Source organism: Heterocephalus glaber, unplaced genomic scaffold (assembly GCF_053883595.1).
Source record: "Heterocephalus glaber isolate CG9 unplaced genomic scaffold, H.glaber_assembly_v1.0 deba00001523, whole genome shotgun sequence".
In the NCBI taxonomy this organism is placed as follows: domain Eukaryota; kingdom Metazoa; phylum Chordata; class Mammalia; order Rodentia; family Bathyergidae; genus Heterocephalus; species Heterocephalus glaber.
Window position 1 is genome coordinate 27,380,934 of NW_028258327.1, and position 23,650 is coordinate 27,404,583.

The window sequence follows — 23,650 nt, forward strand, 5'->3', positions numbered from 1 at the left end:
ATTTATCTGAGCAGAAGATTCAAATCTTCAATTAAAATGACATTCAATTAAAATGACATTCCAAGCAAAATAGATAAAAGGGTAATATACTACTATGAAATAAAGAATGCTAGATCGGAAGTTTTAAAATATGACTTTACAGTTAGCTGACATGACACAGTTCCTGAACAAATCAAAATAAGCTTGCTTCTATACCTGTATGTACAAGACCCTTCAACATTTGCCTTGGTGCAGGTCTTGAACAACCTTATAATGAAGATGAATATGATGATCAGCAAGAGAAGAAACAGTGGTCTTAGTGTATAAATGAGCACCTTTTGAAAAGCCCACTTGAAAGAGGTCCTGGTGAAAGAAATCACCTATATGTGTAGTAAAATAGGGTCTATGAACAAATTACAATATTTAAACTGGAATAAAATAATCTATTGCTAGCTGTAATTTTTAAGTTCTAATATTCACAAACTGGGCTGTGGATAACATTATATTAACTAGGATGGGGGTCATTTTCTTATTGATACCTACAAACATTCTGGCAAGATTTTCTGACTTCAAGGATAGCAGAAAAATATGAAAACCTTCCCCGTAGGAAAAAAAAAAAGTCATTTGATATTCCAAAGTTTTTTATGACTATCAGTTACCTTTTCTAAAACTCAGTTCTTTAAAAACTAGCCTATAACATTAGACAGTTGTTTGCTTTGAAAAATAGCAAATATGTAAGTTTAAATATACTTATTTGAATTAAGTATGGATTAAATATGAGAACTATGTGTTTGTGCTTGCTACTAAAATGAATTCCAACCACCAAAAAAGGACTATGCTTTATTTTATAATAACATTTTATTCTTTAAAATTAAAATAGGCTTAGGCTAGATAGCATTTGAGCTCTTATTGCAAATAGGATACATGCAAAAGGAATAAAGAATATTTAAGCAAAGATGTAATATTGCTGAAATGACACTTTTTAAAATAAAAAAACACTACCCCAAACAATAATATTCTTGCTTTATATGCATATACATTTTCTTTATTTTTCTTATAGATTTGTACATATATTGTTTCATTGGCTTCAGTTATATAATCTTGGAGAATAAAGACATGGTATCTACATTAAGAAACTGACATGACTAGGAAGTGTTGATTTCTATATAAATCTATCTCTTCTGGGAAAAATTCAAGAATATACAGCAATGCTCACGCTGTACCTACCCAGTTGCAAAGGAGTTTTTAAGATACTAAATACAATCCATTTGACATATTTTTTTATCAGCCACATCCTTTCAATTAAATAATCATTTGAGTATTGAGAAACAACACCACATGTCAAGACATTTTTACACTGGGCATTTGGGGCTGAGCATATATTCACGTTGCTCCATGCTCTTGTTTGATGCTGCTTTTTTATTTAAACTTGACTCTAGGCAATGGGAAAGGACTGGAGCACAGGACAATATTACGCTTCAAGTTCAAGCTGCTTGTGGTCTTCATGTTCATGGAAGTGAAAGTCATGTTCTCTCCACCTAGGGACCTTTAAAGGAAACAAGACTGAGACACTTAATAGTTTCTTTTTCTAGACTTGTCTTGTTAATATTGAAACAGAAGTGTTTTCTGTAATTATTATACATGCTTAGAACTGGGAATAAAAATTGTTTTGAGTTGAGGAAACATAAAAGAACAACAACATTTATCTCATCCACTTTGACTACATTCTCTCCCAAACCTTTCCTCCTTGAAAATATCCAAGCATCTCCCCCTCTTAAACTCACAGGAAATACTTTAGGAGGAAATGTCAATGGAGTAAAGAGGGAGAAAGTAGAGGAGAGAAAGAGGCTGACATTTTATGATATATAGGCCCTCTTGATGTGTATATACTCAGTCTTCAACCTTACAAGTTTCATTTGCTTTTGTCCACTTTTACATTTGGTATATTTCACACTGTTGTCGAATACCCTTATCATTTTTTATGAGTAGTTTTTTTTTTTTTGACTGATGTCAGAAGTGAAAAGACATTTGTCAACTAAGTCTATCTTCATTTAATTTCTGCTTTGGAAGATATTATAACTTAAAATTTTATCTGGCTGGACACATTGTCTGTTTCTCTAGAGAGTTCATCCAGTTGCATCATGCATATGCCTTACAGGCATGTAGTGTTAAGGTGAGCAAATTTCCACCAGTGGAATTATTTATATTTTTGTTTAGAATACTGTACAGTACCTCCCAATAAACAGAATCATCGTAGCAGTATTGGTCAAGGGGCTGTTCCCAGAAAGGTATCTTTAGAATCAAACCTGTAAAGAAAAAAGGGAAATAAGTCACATTTTGATACTGCAGAGGAAAATATACTAACATAGTAACTAAAATAGTGCTGTAAAATCATCCCCTTGAGTTGGCATAATTGCCTTACTTCTGGAGGCTTAGAACAATTTAAAATTTACTCGTTGACCTGCTTGTTAATCTATTATGCTAAGAGCATGGGACACAGGGAAACATTGAGTGTGCTGACCTGTAAACAGACCTCCAACAATTGCTGTTCCGATGGAAGAACCCAGTGCTGCTGCCTGCATGGCTACGGTGGACCTAAGAAGCCAAACAAAACAATTATATTTTTCCTGAAAACCAGCAAAGGAATCTTACCTACTGAAGGCTGACGTGGTGTCTGCCATCTTCAAGACAAAGGGGAGCATTGAACATTAGCAGATGTATATACTGTTAGTTTTCTGCTTTCATCTTTTCATTTTCTTTGAAACTCCTGAGGAGTTTAGAAAATTCGTAGGTGCATTTAAACAAGACCTTCCGATGAATCTTCAGGAATAATAAGAATACCTTCCTTAGAAAAAGTTTAGTGCTCTCAAAAAACTGATCCCTAATTTGATTCATTTAGTAAATATTGAGTACCAGCAATGTGTCAGCTTTTGTTTTAGACAATGAGGGTGGAATAAAGTATAAAACAATGTGGGTCTCTCACCATGCACTAAACTAAAATCAAAATGGATTAAAGATCTAAATATTAAAATAGAAACTCTGAACCAGTTGGAACAGAGGTTAGGTAGAACCCTTGAAGACATCGGTGTAGGAAAAGATTTTATGAACAAAACCTCAGTTGCCTGTGAACTAGCACAAACAATCAACAAGTGGGATCTCTTCTTATGAAAAGGCTTCTGCACAGCAAGAGAAACCACCAGCAGTGTGAAGAGACAACCCACAATGTGGGAAAAAATCTTCACCTGCTCTTCCTCAGACAAAGGTCTACTATCTCGAATCTATAAAGAACTTAAAAAGATCAGACCTCCCAAATTTAAAGACCCAATCCAAAAATGGGCATCTGAAATGAACAGACATTTCTCAGACAAAGAAGTAGAAGTAGCAAATAAATACATGAAAAAATGTTCAACATCACTGGTCATTCGAGAGATGCAAATTAAAACAAAGCTGAGATTCCACTTCACTCTAGAAAGAATGGCTGCTATCATGAAATCAACCAATAACACATGCTGTCAGGGCTGTGGGGAAAGAGGAACCCTGCTCCACTGCTGGTGGGAGTGTAGACTGGTGCAATCACTGTGGAAATCAGTATGGAGATACCTCAAAGAACTAGGACTGGAAGTCCCATTTGACCCTGCTATTCCACTGCTGGGGATCTTCCCCAAAGAATTAAAAGAATCATAGCACAGTGATATATGTGCACCCATGTTCATAGCAGCACACTTTGTAATAGCTAAAACTTGGAAACAGCCCAAATGTCCATCAACTGGAGACTGGATCAAGAAAATGTGTTTTTTTTATAAAATGGAGTACTACTCAGCCATAAAAAATGAGAAATTAGAGACATTTAGAGCTAAGTGGATGCACATTGAGGCAATACTCTTAAGTGAAACAAATAGGACACACATGAATAAATACCGAATAGTTTCTCTGGTGTGAGAAACTGAAAGTGTAAATAAGGACTAAATGTATAATATGTAATGTGAAATAGGAAGAAAAGGGGCGAAGGGGAAGTAAGTGGGAGGGCTAGGGGAAAGGATAGAAAGGAATGGGATTAATAGGAGAAAATGGAAAAATAGGAACAAAATCTTTGTAAATAGGGAGGAATGGAGGGGTTGAAGGGAGGGCTGGGCAAGGGTGAAAAATAAGAACCAAGAGAGACTATGTAAAGGTGCAAATTTCCAATGATGAATGTCATTATTTTGTATACCTAAAATGTACCAATGATTAGAATGAATAATCGCTAATGTAAAATAGGAAGAAAAGGTTCAAAGGGGTAGGGGTAGTGGGAGGGGCAGGGGAAAGGAAAGAAGGGAAAGGAAAAATGCTGAGAAATGGAAAAAATGGAAATAAAGTCTTTGTCAATAGGGAAGGGTGGAGGGGGTGAAGGGAGGACTAGGAATGGGGAAAAAATAAGAACCAAGATGCATTATGTAAAGGTACAATTCCCAATGAGAAATGTAATTGTGTTGTATACCTGCAATGTACCAATAAAAGAATTTAATAAAAAAACAACAACAATGTGGGCTACCATCTCTTCATTGCACTCTGAAGAAACAGTGAAATTAGAAAAGTTATCATAAGGTCAGATTTCAGTAGTTAGGGCAGAATCACTGAAGACACTTAAGTATGTGTCTATCATCTTAGAAGTAGTTACCTAAAAATTTTGCGACTAGAAAAATGAGATAAAAGGCTATTGCAATCCAGAAGGCGATATATGAGTGACACATAAGCAAGGGTTGTGGACGTCTCAGTGACCCTCATAGCAGGCAATTCATAGTTGTTGAAAGATTGAAGGAGTGATTTCAGGGAAGCAAATAATTAGAAAGTGAGAATTCATTGGTGTTTCAGTTTCATGATGCAAAGGAATCACTAGAACCCAAAGAATGTACTAAACTTTGATTTCTTTTAATATAAATGGTTGACATCTTTCTAATATATGAAAAATTACAAAAGTAATAAGATATTATAATAAAAATATGAGATTATAAAATAAAAAGAAAGGAATAAATTTAATATCCCTCCAGTACCATCAGAATAAAAATGTAAGATCAAAACATGTATATTGATGAAAATGCTTTAGTTTTCTTTCATGTCAGTTAATATAGATCTAGACTATAAGAATTGTTACAGAATAATATACTGCACAAGTGTACTATAATTATAATTTTACAGGTTGATATTTAGGTTGCTCTCAATGTTTCATTTTAAAAAAATTCTGTAAGGACATGTTGAATATGCTTTTAAACTTGTCTAATTATCCTCCTAAAGTAAAACCTATTTACAAATATGATCAATAGATTATGTGTTTTTTATGCGCTTTTTGAAACAGGAAATTGTGCAATTCATATCACTATATCTCTACTTTGAGTATCATTCAGTATTATTCATTTATTCTTTATCAATTTGATGTGTAAGAAACTGATTTTCTTTTCTAAATTGTTTTTATAGGAATTTCGCAAGATCTTTTACAAGTGTTAAAAAAGATACTTTTAATGAAAATTGCTCTATTATCCAATAGGCTTGGAAAACATTAAGTTAGGGGCTGGGGATTTAGCTCAGTGGTTTTGCCTCCTGCCTCACAAGCCCAATGTCCTGAGTTTGATCCCAGGTACCAAAAACACACAAAAAAACCCACTGAGTTAAATGAGATTAATAGCATTTTTGCATAAGGGAGGGCTTCAGTAATAGCTTTTTGCTCTTCCCCTTTCCTTGCTATTACTGAAACCCTCCCTTCACAAATAAATCAAGAAGATATTGCTAAACCTGCATATCCAAGGATTAGACCCTTAGTCATAAAACTAACTCAATGTCTGTTCACAGTAAGCCTCTGCTTTCAAGAGACAGGCAGACTTGTTTAACTGTAGTAGTGTTACTAATCTAGGAATGATGCTCAGGAATTCCTAATCATGAGGCATCTCTTGGGGTTTCTGTACAATACATAATACACTACCGCTTAGGAGTTGAGCTTATTGATTCATACTTCATCATGGTTCATTTGCATTAAAATATTTAGTGTTTGAATTCAGTAGTCTCTTAGGTCTTGAAGAGAATTGAAAAAAGTAAGTATTTCTGAAGTTGTCTTCAAAATTTGCAACAGGTGTTTAAACAAAGGAAAACATAGATAAATGGGTCAACTATACACTTGAATTAGGAAGCAAAATTTCTGTCCAGTATAACATGATTAAATGAGTATTTTTAAAAAATGTATTAGTACTAACAAGATTAAAATTTTAGTCTGCTAAAATTAAAGTTTTTTTAAACTATCCAACTTTTTCTTTATGCTTTAATTGGCTTAAAAATGGAACATTCTGGTTCTTCTTTACTTACTCTCTTAGTGATCTCTAATCTCTATTCTTCCCAGCTGTTTTGCATACTTGATATTCATATCAAATTGTTCCAATTTTGTTGTTTTAAAATAATAACTGATAGCTTATGACTTCACTTTCATTCTTTTGGGTTTGATTTCGCAGTTTTTCCTTTGACCATTTAATAGACATGTTTACCCTCTTTGGGAAGAATCTAGGTCTCATAGCTAGAAGGGATTTTAGAAAATAAATACTCCAATCTTACTTTACAGAGGAGGAAACTGAGAAGCAGAGAAATTGAGTGACATGTCAAAGGTCACATAACTAATGGGTACCAAGCTAGGACAAGTCTTCCTGATTCCCTAGATCTAACTGCTTTCCACATTAGGCTAACTCACTCTTTTCATGGACTGCACAGAAATTATTGTTCAGTTCTTTACTTGTGTCTCATTTCCATTTTGGTGGGACCAAGAAAAACAGCAAACCCACAGTAATGTGATTGTGATTATTAAATTGCACTGTTAAGAGACAGTTGTCTATGGAAAAGAGATTTAAAATGACATATAATGTTTTAGTTAAATCACACCTTACAATACTTTTTCTTTCTCAGTTGTGTTTCTTTTTTACCAGTAAAGATGATTTATAAACTTCTGCCTGAGATGCTAAAAAAATTGCCCCCCATCACTAGACAGTTCATAGAATCAGAGAAAACAGCACAGAATCAGGGGAAAGGAAAATCCTGTGTTTTACTCACACATTAGACACTCCAACAGCTATGGCCACAATGCTTGCAAGACCTCCTATCACACCAGGTAAGCCGTGCAGATTGTGTACCCCACATGTATCATGGATCTTCAGTGTAGAAGCAAAAAATGGCTAAGTCCATAAAAAGAGGAAAGGGTATTATTTTGTTAGATATAAACAGCTCCATAACAGAAGTAAATAATTGTGCAGAAAAGTTTTATAAATTGAATATTATTGTGTGTATTTAGGATATATAACAATGTTATGCAATATATATAGATAGTAAAATAGTTACTGTAGTAAAGAAAACATTTCCATCACTTTCATATTTACCTTTTTTTGTTTGTTTTTGTGGCATGAGCAGCTAAAATATACTTATTTAGCATGAATTTTATATATATTTTAAACCTATCTGCTATTTTTTATCCTCTGACCTACATCATCTCCCCATTTCTTTTTCCACCCAAAATAAATTCTATCTATAGCTCAGTTCTCTACCAATATCTGAAATTCACTTAAGTCAAATGACTTAAGTGCATTGGTGACAAAACTCATTTCAGTCACTAATGGCCAGGTCTGTGGAATGATTCCAGGTCCTACTTCTTCTTATCTGGTGACATCCCAAGTCTTAACAGAAGACACAATCCTTAGTTATACAAAGCAGATAAAAAAAAAAAATTCAGTGCAAATTCCCTGGAGGAAAACAGCACGAACATGTAACACTAAATTCATACTAAATTATAAATAACTGATATCAGAGTCACTTCTGCCTCACAGAAATCAAGAAAGTATAGACCTATAGGACTACTGAAATGTGAATGGCATTTATGAGAGGAAGGCAAAGGGCCTCTAAGCAAAGAAAATGCTAATGAAAGGAAACATCACATCTTTGTTTTTTGTTTTTCTGTTGGAGAGATGTGAAAGATGATGATGCAGAGTCAAAGTCTAACTCTGAGTGTCTGTCATACTTACAGTCAGGAACTTGTATCCAAGCACGGAGATGAGTCCCGCAGTGCTCCCAATGATCATAGCAATGTATGGCTGGATGTCCATGTCTGCACAGGTGCCCACAGCAACTCCTCCCGCGAGGGTAGCATTCTGGATGTGAACCTGTGTGGAGGCAGGATCATGAGTGAGGCAAGCTGCATGAGGCAGAGGTCAGAACTGGAGAGATGCAGAGCTCAGTGGACCCTGGCACAGAGATCAGCTGAAAGGGCTACTGATACAAACAGAACAATAAAATGAACATTAACTGAAAGAATCTTACATGTCACAGTTGTCCTAGTCACTTTCTCCTCACTTGCTGGGACACAATGCCCAACACCCACAACTTAAAGGGAAACTTTGTTTTGTCTCACAATTTTAGTCCGTAGTCCACTGGCTCTAAGGCAGGAAGGTGTGGCGGAGGGGGACAACAAATCAAAGCTGCTCACGTCCTGTCAAATGTGCAGAGAGCAGAGATACAAGGGTGGAACAGGGCACTAGATAAACCCTTCCAGGTCATGCCCACAGAGACTCAAACTAACCAGGGCCCATCTGCTAACAGGAAATTACCTACCTACCCCGTAATCCAGTCACTTTCCCAAAGCACGCCCATGAGCCCCAGAGGGGGGACAGGTAGATATAAACCATAACAAAGGTTAAAACAGAAGCATAAAAATGACACAATCCATGTAAAAATATAAGCTAAAAAAGAAGAATCTTTATATCTACACAAGGCCTCTTTTCCAAGCAGATGACATTTGATATCTTTCCTGCCATGGTCCTTGGTGGTGGGTGAGTCATCGGGCAAATGGAATCGGTGATGGCATGATGTGAGAAAATCAAAAGGAGCTGTAGTGGGGGATGCTATACAGAGGAAATATTCTAGCAGTTTTTGTGTACTGCTGCAGGATTTACTGCACATTTGTTATAATCCAGAAGAAGACTAGCACTGTCATGTGCATTGTCAAGTCTATAGCACTCCTATGTTCAAAGAAGGAAAGTAGAGATGATGAAATGTACACTTTGACATGAAAGACAGCAACTGTTGTAAGTGTCATTGTGCTGAGCACATTTGAGGATCGATTTCTGTTTAGCAGAATTCTTCAGAAATGACAATCTGCTAGCTTTGCTAGCTGAACAGGAAAGGTTATCTTTTTTAAAAAAATTCTTTTATTGGTACATTTTAGGTATACAATACATTTACATTTTTCATTGGAAACTTGTACCTTTACATAATGCATCTTGGTTCTTATTCTTTCCCCATTCCCTGCACTCCCTTCACCCCTCCACCCTTCCCTATTTACAAAGACTTTGTTTCCATTTTTTTCCATTTCTCATAATTTTTCCTTTCCCCTACCCCTCCTACTTCCCCTACCTCTTTGAACCTTTTCTTCCTATTTCAAATTATCAATTATTCATTTTAATCATTGGTACATTTTAGGTACACAATATAATGACATTCATCATTGGAAATTTGCACCTTTACATAATCTCTCTTGGTTCTTATTTTTCCCCCTTCCCCTGCCCTCCCTTGAACCCCTCCATCCCTCCCTATTTACAAAGACTTTGTTTCCATTTTCAGGAAAGGTTATCTTTAAAAAGAGAACCACCAAGCCCACCATTCTGTTATCCCACCATTCTGGGAGGAAGGAAGATGACAAATTTGAGTCCAGCCTGGACAATTTAGTGAGACCTTGTCTGAAAAACTAAAACCTGGGCTGGGGAAGTAGCTCAGTGGGAAGACCCAGGGTTCAATCCTTAATACAAAAATAAAATCACCATGCTGTACATGTATGATTTTTTTCTCCCCAGTTTCTAATTGTCTCAATGATACAATTTGTGGAAAATTGAAAGACATGTCCTCATCATTTAAAAAAACAAATTATATTCTTTTTTTTTTTTTTTTTGAGACAGGGTCTCCCTATGTAGTTGGCCTTGAACTCACCATGTAGCCCAGGCTGGCCTCAAACTTGGAGCGAATCTCCTTCCTCAGCCTCTCTAGTGCTGAGATTACAGGCATGTGCCACCATGTCCAGCTGATATTCCTTTCCTCCTCAGTTTAACTAAGAGGCGGGTGGCTGATCAGAGGCTTTCTCCTTTTCTGTCTTTTTTCTAGCTCACAGGCAAGAAACTCAAGACACTTGAGGATTTTTTAACATTTGTAATTTTGAGATAATATTAGACATTAAAGTTGCAAAAATACTGTTTCCATATGTCATTTACCCATTTCCCTTGATATTAACGTGTTGACCATAGAAAAAAGAAATTAATACTGATATACTATTAGAGACTGTATTTAAATTTCATCACTAGTCCACTAATTTCCTTCTATATTTTCAGAACCCTACTAAGGCTACCACATTGGATTTAGTTGTAACTTCATTAAGAACAATATTTGCAATTGGGAAAATAGAATCAATTAGGCAGGTCTGGCTTTTAGGGAAGATTTTCTAAGAACTTGGGAGCAATTAACTATATTATTAAAAAGATATATTCCTTAAACTTTTGATTTTTACATGATGACATTTTCTATTAAAGGACACTTTAATCTGCCAAAATAAAATTTGATGAGTGAATGAATGAGTGTATTTCATTATTTTCAAAACATTTTTCCAAGATCTGAAGTTTTGTCATTTGTCCCAGTATTCAGCAGTGGTGCAGAAATGATGTACTAATTGAGCAATTGCCAGTGTCACTAAGTGTCCTTTCCACTGGGATTAAAATGGCACTTACCATCTCGAGCTTGCCCCGGTGCATGACAAGGCTAGATACTGCATAGGCTGTGAGAGCACAGGCAGCAAGAGAGAAGTACGTATTGACAATGGCTCTATACTGGTGGTCTCCAGGTTCAGCAATGGCAGAGTTGAAGCTGGGCCAAAATATCCATAGAAAAAGAGTCCCTGCAAATCATAAGGAGGATATTAGTTCTGAATGGGGAAGACCATGCGAGGGAGGCAGCTTGCTCTGGACACTGATGATATCTCTGACTCTAGGCTTAGCCATCTAAGGAGAAAACGAGAGCATTGAGCAAAGCAATCTTCAAAGGAGGTTCCTTTTTGGGCCTCTTTGCACCTACATTGAAGTTAACTTTCCTGAATGCCTGACCCAAGAGACAAAAGTCAGGCAAGTTCATCCCCACTCACCAATCATTGCAAATAAGTCCGAGTGGTACACAGACTCTTCATTCTTATGCCCCTCTCTCAGGCCAGATCGATATAAGACTCCTGCTACAGCCAAGCCAAAGTAGGCTCCAAAGGCATGGATGGTCATAGATGCCCCAATGTCAGAGGCCTGAGGAGACAAAAGGACATTTGTGTAAATAGAAGTGAAACTGAGTTAAAGAGAAAAATCAGTTAAAGAATGACTTCATTGATTATACAATAAAAAGAAAAAAGAAGCAAGAATCTGTCAAAGAAAGGGAGACAAAACAGGATAGGAAAAAAGACTGCTCCCCAAAGACTTGAAGCTTCAATATGTCAGTTTTTGTGCATATTTTTTCACTTTGCTATACGATGGCATGAAAACCAACTGACTTCCAAGACTGCTTTGAAGAGATATATATTAGTCTCCTCTTTAGGACATAGTAAGTGTTTAACTCAGCACACTCCATTTTCTGCCTCTGCAGGAAAGTTCAGAGTGCCAAGCGGGCAGCCATCTCTGTACTTTTTAAGACAGGAAAATGATACAAATATTTTATGTAAGATTTTCAAATTGGATCAAATTGAAGTGCCAAGAATGTTGTGGCTGTGTTCCATCTTTGACTAGACAGACAGATCCAGTTCCCCTGCAGATCCTTACTTGGTTGGAAGGAGTTTAAAGTGCATTTTCTCCTTAGCTAACGAGGAACTGCTAGATATATTTGAAGTCTAGTTTAAACATCGCTTCCTCAGAGAGTCCTCTTCTTGCTTCTACAGTCTTAATTAGTTACATTTTCTCACACCCATCCCCTAATTATTCTTTGTGTCTTTGAGTGGGTGGATATGCAACTATTACTTTGACTTTTCTATCCCCCACCAGATTGTAAGCTCTGTATGGAGAGACCTTAACTGTTTTGTGTCACTGAGTCACCCACACCTAGAAAACTGTTAAATTTGTTGTTGAATGTAATGTGCAACAGAAGTATAAAAAAATACTAGAGAGTCTTTAAAATATGCTATTTATTATACTTGGGGAAAACCTGTGAAATTTTCAAAAAGGAAAAAAAAATTAAAAACTTATATAAGGTTTTATATAGCACTTTACCTAGTAGTTGAAATATAAATAGGAATTGATCATTGATTGGTAGTACAGTATAATAAAGAATTGTGGAGTTAAAAAAATGTGGATTTAAATCCAGGCTTGGACAGTCATTTAACATCTATCTTTGACCATCAGGTTTATTGTGTATAAATGGTAATAAAAGTGATATGTATTTTATGTTGTTATTGTGAAGATGAATTGAGATGTTTATGAAACCCCTCTTTTATCATAGGCACTCAATGAATGAGAATAAATAAATAGGCATAATAAATAAATGATGGCTATTATTACTCTGACCATTAAGGTTTCCCCTGTGTAGATTGAGAACCCATTACATATTACAGTCAGAATTGATGCTCAGAGATAGGAAAGTATAAATCCTCACTCTTACCATAAATATCTCACCAACCAGAAACTCATTGCCAGCAAAAACAGCAATTTCTAGAATTGTCATGATCAGCATTTGAATGGGACTTGTTTTTCCCAGGACAGCTCCAAAAGAAATTAGAACCGAGGCTGTACTAAAGTCTGCGTTGATCATTCTGAGGGAAAAGAAAGAGTAAGTCAAAGAGTAAAGCACACCAAAGACAAACTGAGTTGGAAAGTTGGACTATATAGCACCAGGTTTTACAGGGTGCAAGCCTCTCCCACCAGGCTCCATCTATTTCCTCCCAGGCCTGTTCTCACTTCCTCTGCTTTCTTCCTCTTTCTTCTTGTCATGCTCTAGGTCAGTGGTGGCAAACCTGTGGCACGCGTGCTGCAGGGGGTGGCTTGTATCATCGAAAGCTCTGCTATTGTGTTTTTCTTTTAAGACAAAAGATTGTTTTTTCTAAACTAACACCTCAGTATTCAGGTTTAATTGCAGCATTAGCACTGCGATAAATAAGTGGGTTTGGGGTTGCACTTTGGGCACTCAGTCTCTAAAAGGTTCGCCATCACTGTTCTAGGTAGTCTCAGTCCTCTTTATTTTTACTTGTCTTTTATCTCATTTGAGGTTTTACTTAACTTTTGTTGAGCTGCAATATGAATTCCTTCCACAGAAATAAGAACACTTGTTTAGATTTTAAAAACAATCTTCAAAAATAACTAATTGGGGAGATTTGCTCTTTATAGAAGGAGATTTCTCCCACATTTAAAGTCAAACTAGAGAATTTAGAGACATGAATGGATGATCCAGCTCAGTAGAGCAAGGGGTTGATTTGGATTCTTAGATTTCAATAAACTTCTGTTGCTTAAGGAGGCATTTACCAGACAGCTCAGAGCCTGAATGAAACTAAGGGAAATAATCGATCAGAAAAAGTGTGGGCTGAAGAGGATCATCTTAGTCTGTTTGGGCTACTATAACAAAATGCCATAGACTGAGTAGCTTACAAACAACAGGAATTTATTTCTCATAATTCTCGAGGCAAAGAAGTCTAAGCTCAAGATACTGACAGATTTGATTTCTGGCAAGGACTTGCTTTTTTATTCATAGATGCTGTTTTCTAGCTGTGTCCTCATTGTGGTCAGAGATGAGGAGTCTCTTTTGACCCTCTTTTATAAGTATACTGTTATGACTTATGTGTAGATGTCTCCCTAAAGCCTCATTTGAACATATGTGGGACCTTTGGAAGGTAATTGCATTATAGAAGCATTATTGCTACTGGCAGTTAGAAGGTGAGGCTTGGTTGGAAGAGATGGGTCACTGTTGCAATGACACAGAAGGTAATCTTCCTTCCTGCCTCCTCCCTCAGCTCCCTGCTTCTGGATCACCATGAGATGAGCATATGAACCAAAATAAACATCCTATAGTTGAGGGTGTGGGTATTGTGTCTCAGCAATGAGGGAAATGAGACAGGCACTAATTCCATTCATGGGCCTCCTGCCCTCATGACTTAATTACCCCCCAAAGGTTTCATCTCTTAACATCACCACCTTAGGGGTTAAGATTTCATCATATAAATTTTTGGGTGGCAGGAGTCACAAACATTCAGACAGACCATAGCAAAGATGCTTACTCTTTGATTCCAATGTGAAATTTCTGCCCATGGCTGTGAAGGAGCCCCTGTGCAATAGTGCCCCACTGGAGGCCCAGAGAAGCAATGAGTAGGTTAATGCCCACGCTGCTGAAGCCATATTTCTTCAGGAAGGTCATGAGAAAGCCAAAGCCAACAAATATCATCACATGCACATCTTGAAATACTGCAAAAGAGCAGAGGAAAAAAGTCTGCATGAGTGGAGTACAAAAAAAATTACATTATAGTGCAATGTGTGATCAAAATACGGTGTGTGTTTAAACTTTAAACATTTTTATTACAGTAAAAAGCACATTGCCATTAATCCTCTGCAGATATTTGAAAATATTCTCTCTCACTTCAAAGACACATACTATCAATTCTTGCCACTTGTTGACGTAGTTCTGGAAGTCCTTTTTGGTGTCTTTAGCTCCTCTCTTGTGACTACCTTGATGCCCTGAATCTATTCAAAATGTTTGTCTCTCATGGTCATTTAGACTTTGGTGAACAATCAAATATACTTTGAGTATGTACTTTGAGCTTTGAGTATTGTGGATGAGGACATACTGTGAGCCCTTTATGAACTTACCTTTCCATTGGATGACACTGGCAGCAGCATTCACCGTATTTTTCTTTAAATCATGCCTTGTATAGACATTCACAAAAGACTTCTTCAAGAACTGCTTCAAAAAGGGACAAGAATGATGGGATAAGTGTGTTTGAAGTGAGGGGATATATTTTGAGGGGGATTAATGGCAATATGCCATTGTGGTAAATTTAAAAAAATCAACATTCACTGTATTTTTCAATCACCCCTTATACATTCCATCTATGAAATGTTACCACTTTTGAACAAAACACTGCCAGAAAGTCACATTAACTGGAAATAAATGATTGGTTGTCATGATTACTTTTTGCTGTGGTATCCCTCTCTGGTTTCATTCTCATCAAGACTGCACCCATTGTATGTGTGATCAGAGATGATGCCCAGAGCTGAGTAAGTGTAAATGCAATGCTAGGCTGGCTACTTGTCTGCCATGAGAACATGCAAATTACTCAGCATTTAAACCTTTTGGAAAACTATGCACTGTTATATGTGTGACTTTCATCCTTTCCCTGAGAAATTTCCTATGATTGTCCAACCAAGGAAAGCTTTGCAGAGCACAGTGTAATTATGACTTCCTCCTGATTTTCCCAATACTTCAAGGGAAAAATTAATGTTTCTTTTTGTCATTTACACAACTTTCTGTGTAGACCTTGGTTTTATTATTTGTCACATTGTATTAACATTTACTTATCATGTTTCACACTGTAATCATTAGTCAGTGAAGTTTCCATCTGCTGTACTAGACAGTTTTTGTTGTTAGTGATGGGAATTAAACCCTGGGCCTTGTGCATGAAACGCAAGTGCCCTACCACTGAGCTACACCCCCAGCCTGAGTTTCTTGATTGAAGGGATTAGGACACACTCATCTTTCACTCCCTTGAACTCAGTATGGTAGCCGAATGTAGGAGAAGAAGCAAAGTATGTTTGATTGATGAATGAATAAACGAATGAGCTACAGCTACAAACCATGGAGCACTAAGCAAACATACAGCCTGTTTTCACTTGAGGAACAAATACTTTACTTGGTGTCTGGAGATCTTCACTTAGGCTTTTTAATTCTAAGACATGATTGTGTGACCTTGGGTGAGTCAAGTCACTTACTATTTATGAACTTTGGTGTTTAATCAAAAATGCTCCTACACAGCACAATGAAATCTTAAGGTCATACTGTACCTTTCTCAAAGTCACAGACACAGTCAACCATGCTATCTAGGCAATTTATTTTTGAAAATAAATCAAGGAGGAACTTAATATTCCTAGTTGTCATGTCCAATGGCCCACTGATATGAAAAGGAATAAAAATAAAATTTTAAGATCTGCCCGCATTGGCCTAAGACCTTAACTAAGGAATGTTCCCAGGGAAAATATCTCTAAAGTACCTAAATCTCTAAACTACCCAACTAATGAGTCCTGATGCCATGGAGACCCTGGAAAATTTTACCAGATCTTGCACAAATAACTTATGTCAAGATCTATTCCTATTTTATTGACATTTGAAAGGACTAAAACTGGATTGTATGGGCTGAAAAGGCAGAACATCCCAACAAAAATCATTTAAATAAAACTTAAACTTGTATTCAATGTACCTACCCTTTTAGCTCTTCCCTGCTGTTTCCCTTAATGGAGAACTTTTGCCTTGCCCAATTTCATTTGCAACAAATCCTGATTTTCCTTTCTCAATGCTTCCCTGTGTCTTGATTCAATTCTTTCCTCAAGAACATAGGAGCTGAGGGTCCCTGCTGCCAGTCCTATAACCTGGGCAGGTTAGAATATCCAAGGCAGCGCTCTGGCCTCCCAGGTGCACAGAGAGGTTAGTACCCTTTGGCTCCTCTCTACCTCAGTTCCACCATCCGCTCTGGAGGCGGTGTGTTTGATGGTGGGAGACTATGATACCCCAGGTTTGCCTACCATAGCGGATGCTATGATACATTGCCTGGACCCCCACTTTAGAATCAAAAGACTTAAACCTCTCATTTCCATGTGGAAATGCTGCTAGAGCATAACATTACTTCTCTCTGGAAAAAACTCTTGTTTTGCTCTCGTCACACCCCTTCCCAGGGTAGTCTGTGCCCAATTACTGATTCCCAAGAGTGTTTGCTCATCTTAGGACCAGCTGAAGTTAAACAATCCCAGCTTTGGAGCCTCCAGAGTGATCAGCTGAGGCCTCCTCTTTCTGCCCCAACCCTTCTTCCCCAGGTATTGAACTGTATAGTATTGATCCTCATCTTGTACTTATCTAGGGAGACCAAGAACCAGGATTTTACCTGGCCTGCTAGTGGCCAACTGTCAACTCACATTAACCTATGAAATACAGGTGACCTTGTATACTTGTTTTCTTTACAAATAGTTTTGCCACCATGTAATGTTTCTATGTACATATTTATTTACATTGTAAGTTAAGTTGGAGGGCAAAAAATATGCATGACTCTTAGGATGGTTTTACTATATCTTTCTAGGATTCTTTTCTTTCTATTTTAGGGAAGATTTGGATCGGATGATGTCCCAATTGTTTTCCAGGTCTACAATTTATTTTATTTTGTTTTTGTGTTAGGACTCTAAGACCCAGAAAACTTAGGTGAGTTGTTTGTAGTCACAAAGCTAGAATAAAAATAAGGATCCAGTTTTACTGTACTGTTATCTTCATATAGTTATTTTAAAAATATTCTTGTTTGTTTCTTAGAGTGCTCTTGTTCTCCTTGCTAGTCTACTGATGTCAAAGTTTGCAATAATCAATAATTGAAAAATGCCCCCCACCCAATTTTGCTACCAGCACTGTACCAAGGTCGTTGTACTTTTATTTTTTTTAATTTTTTAATTTTTATTTTATTTTTTCCCATTAAGTTTATTGGTACATTTTCGGTATAAAATACAGTTACATTCATCATTGGGATCTTGTACCTTTACATGAGTATCTTGGTTCTTATTTTTTTCTCCTTACCTTGCCCTCCCTTCACCCCCTCCACCCTTCCCTATTTGCAAAGACCTTGTTTCCATTTTTTTTCCTCTTCTCATGTTTTTTCCTTTCCCTTTTTTCCCTTCCCCTACCCCTACCAATTCCCCTGGTCTTTTAGACCTTTTCTTCCTGTTACACAATATCAATTATACATTTTTTAAATTACAATATTAAGATCTAGGAGACATTACCACAGATTTTACAGAATTTAGAAGGATATAGAAAGCACATTACAAAAATCTTTTTTGAAATAAATTTGACAACTTCTAAGAAGTGCCTTGGAAGACAAATTAATGAAACTAACTCTGGAGGAAATATAAAATTTGAAGAGCACCTATTAAAGAAAGTATATTCCTAGCTTGAAAACCTACCTATATGACAACAGCAGGCTCATAAACATTTTAACTGATAAATTATATCAAACAATTAAAGCAGAAAAAAGAGAGAACACATCTCCCCTCATTTTAGGAACTCAACATTGTGCTAATCCTAAAACTGGATAAAGATAATAGAAGAAAAAAGTATGAACATAGATAGCAATTTGTTTAACAAAACAAACTATTGGATGTCAGATCTGGCAGGATGTAGAAAGTGGTTTTGTTATAGGGATGGCAGTGATGGTTCAGCATTGGAAGATCCACCCCCAAAAGTCATCATTTTAACAGAGGAAAGGAAAAAGCCATACGATCCTGTCACTAGCTGGAGAAAAAGTATTGGACTAAATTCTACAGCTGTTAATGGTAAAAGCTATCAGGAGACTAGAAGTAGAACAGAACCTTCTCAACAGATTAAAGACATGTACTCCATACTTCCAGCGAGAATGCCTTATATAAATGGAGAAGATACAATGCTTTCTCCTTAAGGTGGGGAACAAGGGCAGATATGCTTACTCTTTATCTGTCCATTCAACTTTGAAACCTAGTCCCCACCAAAATAGTCTGGCAATAAAATGACACAACTAGGATAAGATTGGCATGGCAGAAGCAAAATCTTTATATGTAGATGAAATGATCATCTACAGAGAAAATACTAAGAAATCTCTAGGAGCCCCTAGAACTTGTACTTGAATTTAGCAGGATTAGAAAACACAAGGTATATATAAAAATTCAGGTCTGTGTATACTTGCTATAAATGAAGAATTGGATATTGAAATTTAAAAGTTATGTAGGTGTACAAAGGACCTAGAAAAGTTAAAAACAAAAACAAAAACAAAAACAGTGTTGTACTTTTATTTATGGGACAGTCTCACTAAGTTGCCTGCTCTGGCATTTGGATCCTCTTGCCTCCGCCTCTTGAGTAGCTTCAGTAGTTTTGTAATGTCTCATACTGGGAGAAATCACAGTATGCTTCAGAGCATGTCTCTATTCCCATTTGGTGGAAAACATTTAGTATGAGAAAAAGAGGATTTCCTGTGTTAACTACAAACTTTTCCTCCACCTTTGATCTAATGCTTGTTACTACTTTTTACCACAAGGGGGAACAAAAACCTCAACTATTACTCAAGTGAATAAAGAATCTTACCAAAGTTATGAAGGCTCTTGACAAATAATAAACACATATGAAAAGTAAGATTAAAAATGGCTATAAACAATTAAGATCGTGTATTCTTTTTTTTTAACCCTGCTTTAGGAGATTGGCAGTGAGGAAACAGACAAAGCACCAAGTTTGACTTTGTGCTGCAAGGCTTTGCTATTGAAAGTATATTTACACCTCATAAAGGAAAAAGGGATTTCTTTAGCGGTTTGCGCTTTGGGGTGATTTTCAAGATGCTAAAACATCAGTGGTTCTCAATTTTAGAACCAGAGTGCATTTGGCAGTATCTGAAGATATTTTGTTGCTACAGCTTGAGGGAGAGGGCTAATACTGTTAAAGTCCTTAGGGTTCAGGCCAGGGGTGCTGCTGAGCACCCCATAACACACAGGTAGTACCTCACAACAAGGTTAATAGTGCCACTGTTGAGAAATTCTTATCAAAGTTAAATTATACTTTTATAAGAATTCCATGCTCTCAAACTTTCCATTTCTTTTAAACATTTTAGACCCATGGAGAAAATGCTGACTTGATATATCAAAGACTTTCTGCCCAGTAACAGCATGTTTCACAGTTTTGAGCGAAGAAGGCAGGGGAATGGAACCAAGTACCCAGATTTTCCTTGCTCCCCTCATCCATTCCTTGCTGCCCTGACATTTTCTTAAAAATTAGCAACAGAAAATGGAGCTACTGAAAAATTTAAATGTGGAGAATTCTCAAAGTAATAGAATCCTATAGAGTCTTTTGATTTCCTGTGTCCCTGGCTGGGATATGATTGTGTCCTTCACATTTTAGGGAAGCATCATATGCATTGAGAACACCACCTTAGCTCTATGACAGCTAGCAGTTCATCTTCCATTTGAATTGTTCATTATCTGTATACCTTTGGTCAACCAATCAATCTCCTTAAGCTTCAGTTTCCTTGTCTGTAAAATGAATCCTACTCCATAAGTCTCCATGAAGGCATGGCTTTTGTTTTACTTACCTGCTCATATCTCCAGTAGCTGGGATAGAGTACATGTCAGTACAGAAAAAGCACATAAAGCTCAGGTGTACATGTAACACCCAGTAAGCTTTTACATTCCAATATTGGTATGCATTAGGCCTATATTGTATTCAGGATCAGTCCAAAGGAAGGCAACACAATTTAGTCATTTTCAAATCGTCAAGTCTGTTTCTTTGCCTTTGTAAAAATATTTTATTCATATATATGTTACTTGGTCAAATTGTTTAATCTGTCTAAACCCTAACTTCATTATAGGTTTTTCTTCTTAACATGTACACTAAGGGTTGAGGATTAGAAAATAAATGCAAAGTGAGTTAACATAGTGTCTGGGACAGAGTAAGCGTCATTATAATTATTGTTCTTATCCTAATTTAAAATTTGCACAATTTTGCTTCTGCAAAAGGATTTGGATTTGAAGTTAAAAATCAGAACCCACCAGTATATAATGAATGGATCGTCATCATCATCATCACGGCCTTCACTGCTATCACCACCATCACCCCATTTTTAGTGCCTTCCCCCCAGCTTGGTTTTTGTCTTAAATTCTGAGCCAGGAGCCAGGACACTGGGACTTAGAAAGTTCAACTTGAATTATGCAAATTAAACTCTTATAGTCTTAGTATAACTTTATTTAAATAACATTCAGTCTGGATCATATTCTTGGCATTTTTATGACTGTATTAAATTTCTTTGCTTCCATTTGTACCAAATAGTAGAATTTTATAAAAAGGAATTTAAAAATTTTTTTTACTTTATGAAAAAAATAAAAAATTTTCACAATTATTTGTTTTATCTTTGAATAAATTTAATGTGGCACATGCGTGATACTTAAAAATATTAAATGAATAAATTAGAAAATATTTACAAAAACATACAGACTTGAACATAATTTTATTCTATTTTCTTGTTCTTTCACTTGGTAATTATAAGACTGTTTAGACAAAAATCCTTTTAGGGCTGGGGGTTTAGCTCAGTGGTTTCTCCACCTGCTGTGCAAGCACAAGGACCTGAGTTCGATCCCTGGTACCAAAAAAAAAAAACCCAAAAATCCTTTTAGATATCTTTGCAGTATAATGGCAACTAGACTTGGAGTCTGAGTCTGACTTAGAGGCTTAACCCTGCTCTTAACTTTCAATTTTGTATTTTTGCTAAGTCACTATAGGTTATCATTTCTACATGACAAAATCCCCTATTATGTTCTTCTTTAAAAATGTAGGAAAGAATACACAAATGTCAAAAATTTTATTTTTTTTGGTACCGGGGATTGAACTCGGGTCCTTGTGCTTGCGAGAGCCAGGCAGCAGAACCACTGAGCTAAATCCCCAGCCCTGTCAAATTGTTTTTCAAAAGCTTAGACATATGCTATATACTATAATGATTTTGCTACTATTTTAAATTGTTTTAAAATTCTAGAAGTATTTCTGCTCTATTTTTAAAAAAAGTAATCTATGTAACAATCTACTATGATCTCCCTCTCTGGTTAATGAGGTAATGTGACTTGTTCATAGTAAGCATTCTGTTAATTGTTGTTACTGTAATAATAATAATATTCACTATTTCATAGCCTACCTTTCTAAACTCAAAATCTTATTTCTGTGTTCCCTCTGTCACCGTTCCTATGGAAGGACTCTGCTTTGACAGTATGTTAGGTGCTCACAATTTTCTTTTAATCTCATAGGAACAAATTGTCTTCCTTTCAGAATATGATAAAACCTGGAGTAGCTGAGTAATGTTAAATTAAGTTTAAATTAAAACTCTACTAACTTTCTCCATTTTCCCAGATACTCCTTCTTGTAACTTAGAATCTGACAGGGGATCCAGGCTCCCTTTTTGTCACTCTATTTTGTTTTCCAGTCTCTCTTCTACGAAGTTCACTATGGTTTTTGGGGGTTAGGGGATAAGAGTTAACATTTTTATTCCTTAAAAGAACTTGTGATTAATTCAAGAGATAAAGAAGGACACTTAGAAGTAGGTATGAGATGCAAAAATAATACATTATTTTAATTTTAAACTTCTTGTTCTGATTGTTGCACAAAGAATCTATCCAAATGCCTTAATCAGAGAGAGAGACCAGATGCCTCAGCGGAAATGTGTATGATTATGTAATTCAACAGCATTCATAATTATCACATAATTCTACAAGTTTCTCAAAGCTTACAGTATTACAATATTCAAAGATTTTCCCATTCCGCAAACTCAAAAAACCCAAAAGTGTGAAATAAGAAATAAATTGCCTACTCACGAGGGTATAGTGGAAGGAAGCTGTCCATTTTTGTTGGCCTGGTGGTGTTCAGTTGTTGGGAAATATTCTGATCTTTCTCATACTGAACATACAAATGAAATAAAACAATCATGGCACCCTCCAGGCCTATGGCCATGAGAGGGAATTTGAACCTCATGTTTGTGGCAAAGGACAGAGACACACTGAGTACTTTAAGGCTGTGAGAAGTTGATAAGAACAGAGGAGAGCTGTGTGTGTGAAATCAGGCTGCACGTTCAAGGCACCCCACTGACGTCACAAGAAGAAATGGGCAAGAATGGTTGAAATGTCCCACCCACTGAAAAATTATGCTCTGTAATCTAATTGTAGTTTTGAATATTAGTTTGAAGAATGAATATACAGTGTAGCTTGGGAGAATCTAGATCTGTTTTACAATGTAGACTGGAAGATATTAAATGATCCATTGCCCAAGTATCTAGAATCCTATTGAACTTAATTCATTAGACTCTTCTTAAGTGTTTTTTTTTATATAAATACCAGAAACTGTCCTAGGCTCTTTAGCAGACACAAATCTAAACTTCCTTGAAGAAATTAGGAATTTAGCTGTGGAGACATATATATAAGCACATGGTTGTGTAAAAACAAATAAGTAATAAGACAGTAGCTACAAAAGTATCAGAAAACAAATTATTATACAGCACAATTTTATTTTTAATACATATTGCCTTGGGCTAACAACCACTATCATGTGAGATGATATTGATATGTAAACTAAAAAAAGAATGATATATTTCCTGTAAAAGAGACAAAAGGAACAGCATAAATTTTGAAGAACATGGCATATTTAAGAAATAGCAAACAGTTAAACAAACTAATGGAGAGGGAAAGAAGGAGTAGCCGGAACTGGACCGGACTGTGAAGGGTCTTGCACTCAGTATTAAGGATGATAGATGTTAGATGTTATCCCATTGACAATGGCCAGTATGGAGCAATATAAGAAGCAATTTTGCCTATTTAGTATGTTTTTCTTTTTTTGAAATTAATTTAGGCAATTTTATTTTTATGTTTTTATTATAATTGTTAGC

General features: G+C 36.2%; 1 protein-coding gene across 1 annotated transcript; it reads right to left on the reverse strand.

The window, feature by feature from the left end:
* Nucleotides 1-818: 818 nt before the first annotated feature.
* On the reverse strand, nucleotides 819-22,627 carry Rhag (Rh associated glycoprotein). Its single transcript, XM_013077946.3, has 11 exons — nucleotides 22,587-22,627; nucleotides 14,838-14,928; nucleotides 14,252-14,435; nucleotides 12,646-12,796; nucleotides 11,159-11,306; nucleotides 10,749-10,915; nucleotides 8,004-8,141; nucleotides 7,042-7,163; nucleotides 2,501-2,574; nucleotides 2,212-2,285; nucleotides 819-1,525 (listed from the first exon to the last, which is right to left on the reverse strand). The coding sequence occupies exons 3-11, from the start codon at nucleotides 14,413-14,415 to the stop codon at nucleotides 1,451-1,453; spliced, it is 1,113 nt and encodes a 370-aa protein (XP_012933400.1). The 5' UTR covers nucleotides 14,416-14,435; nucleotides 14,838-14,928; nucleotides 22,587-22,627; the 3' UTR covers nucleotides 819-1,450.
* Between the last annotated feature and the right edge of the window lie 1,023 nt (nucleotides 22,628-23,650).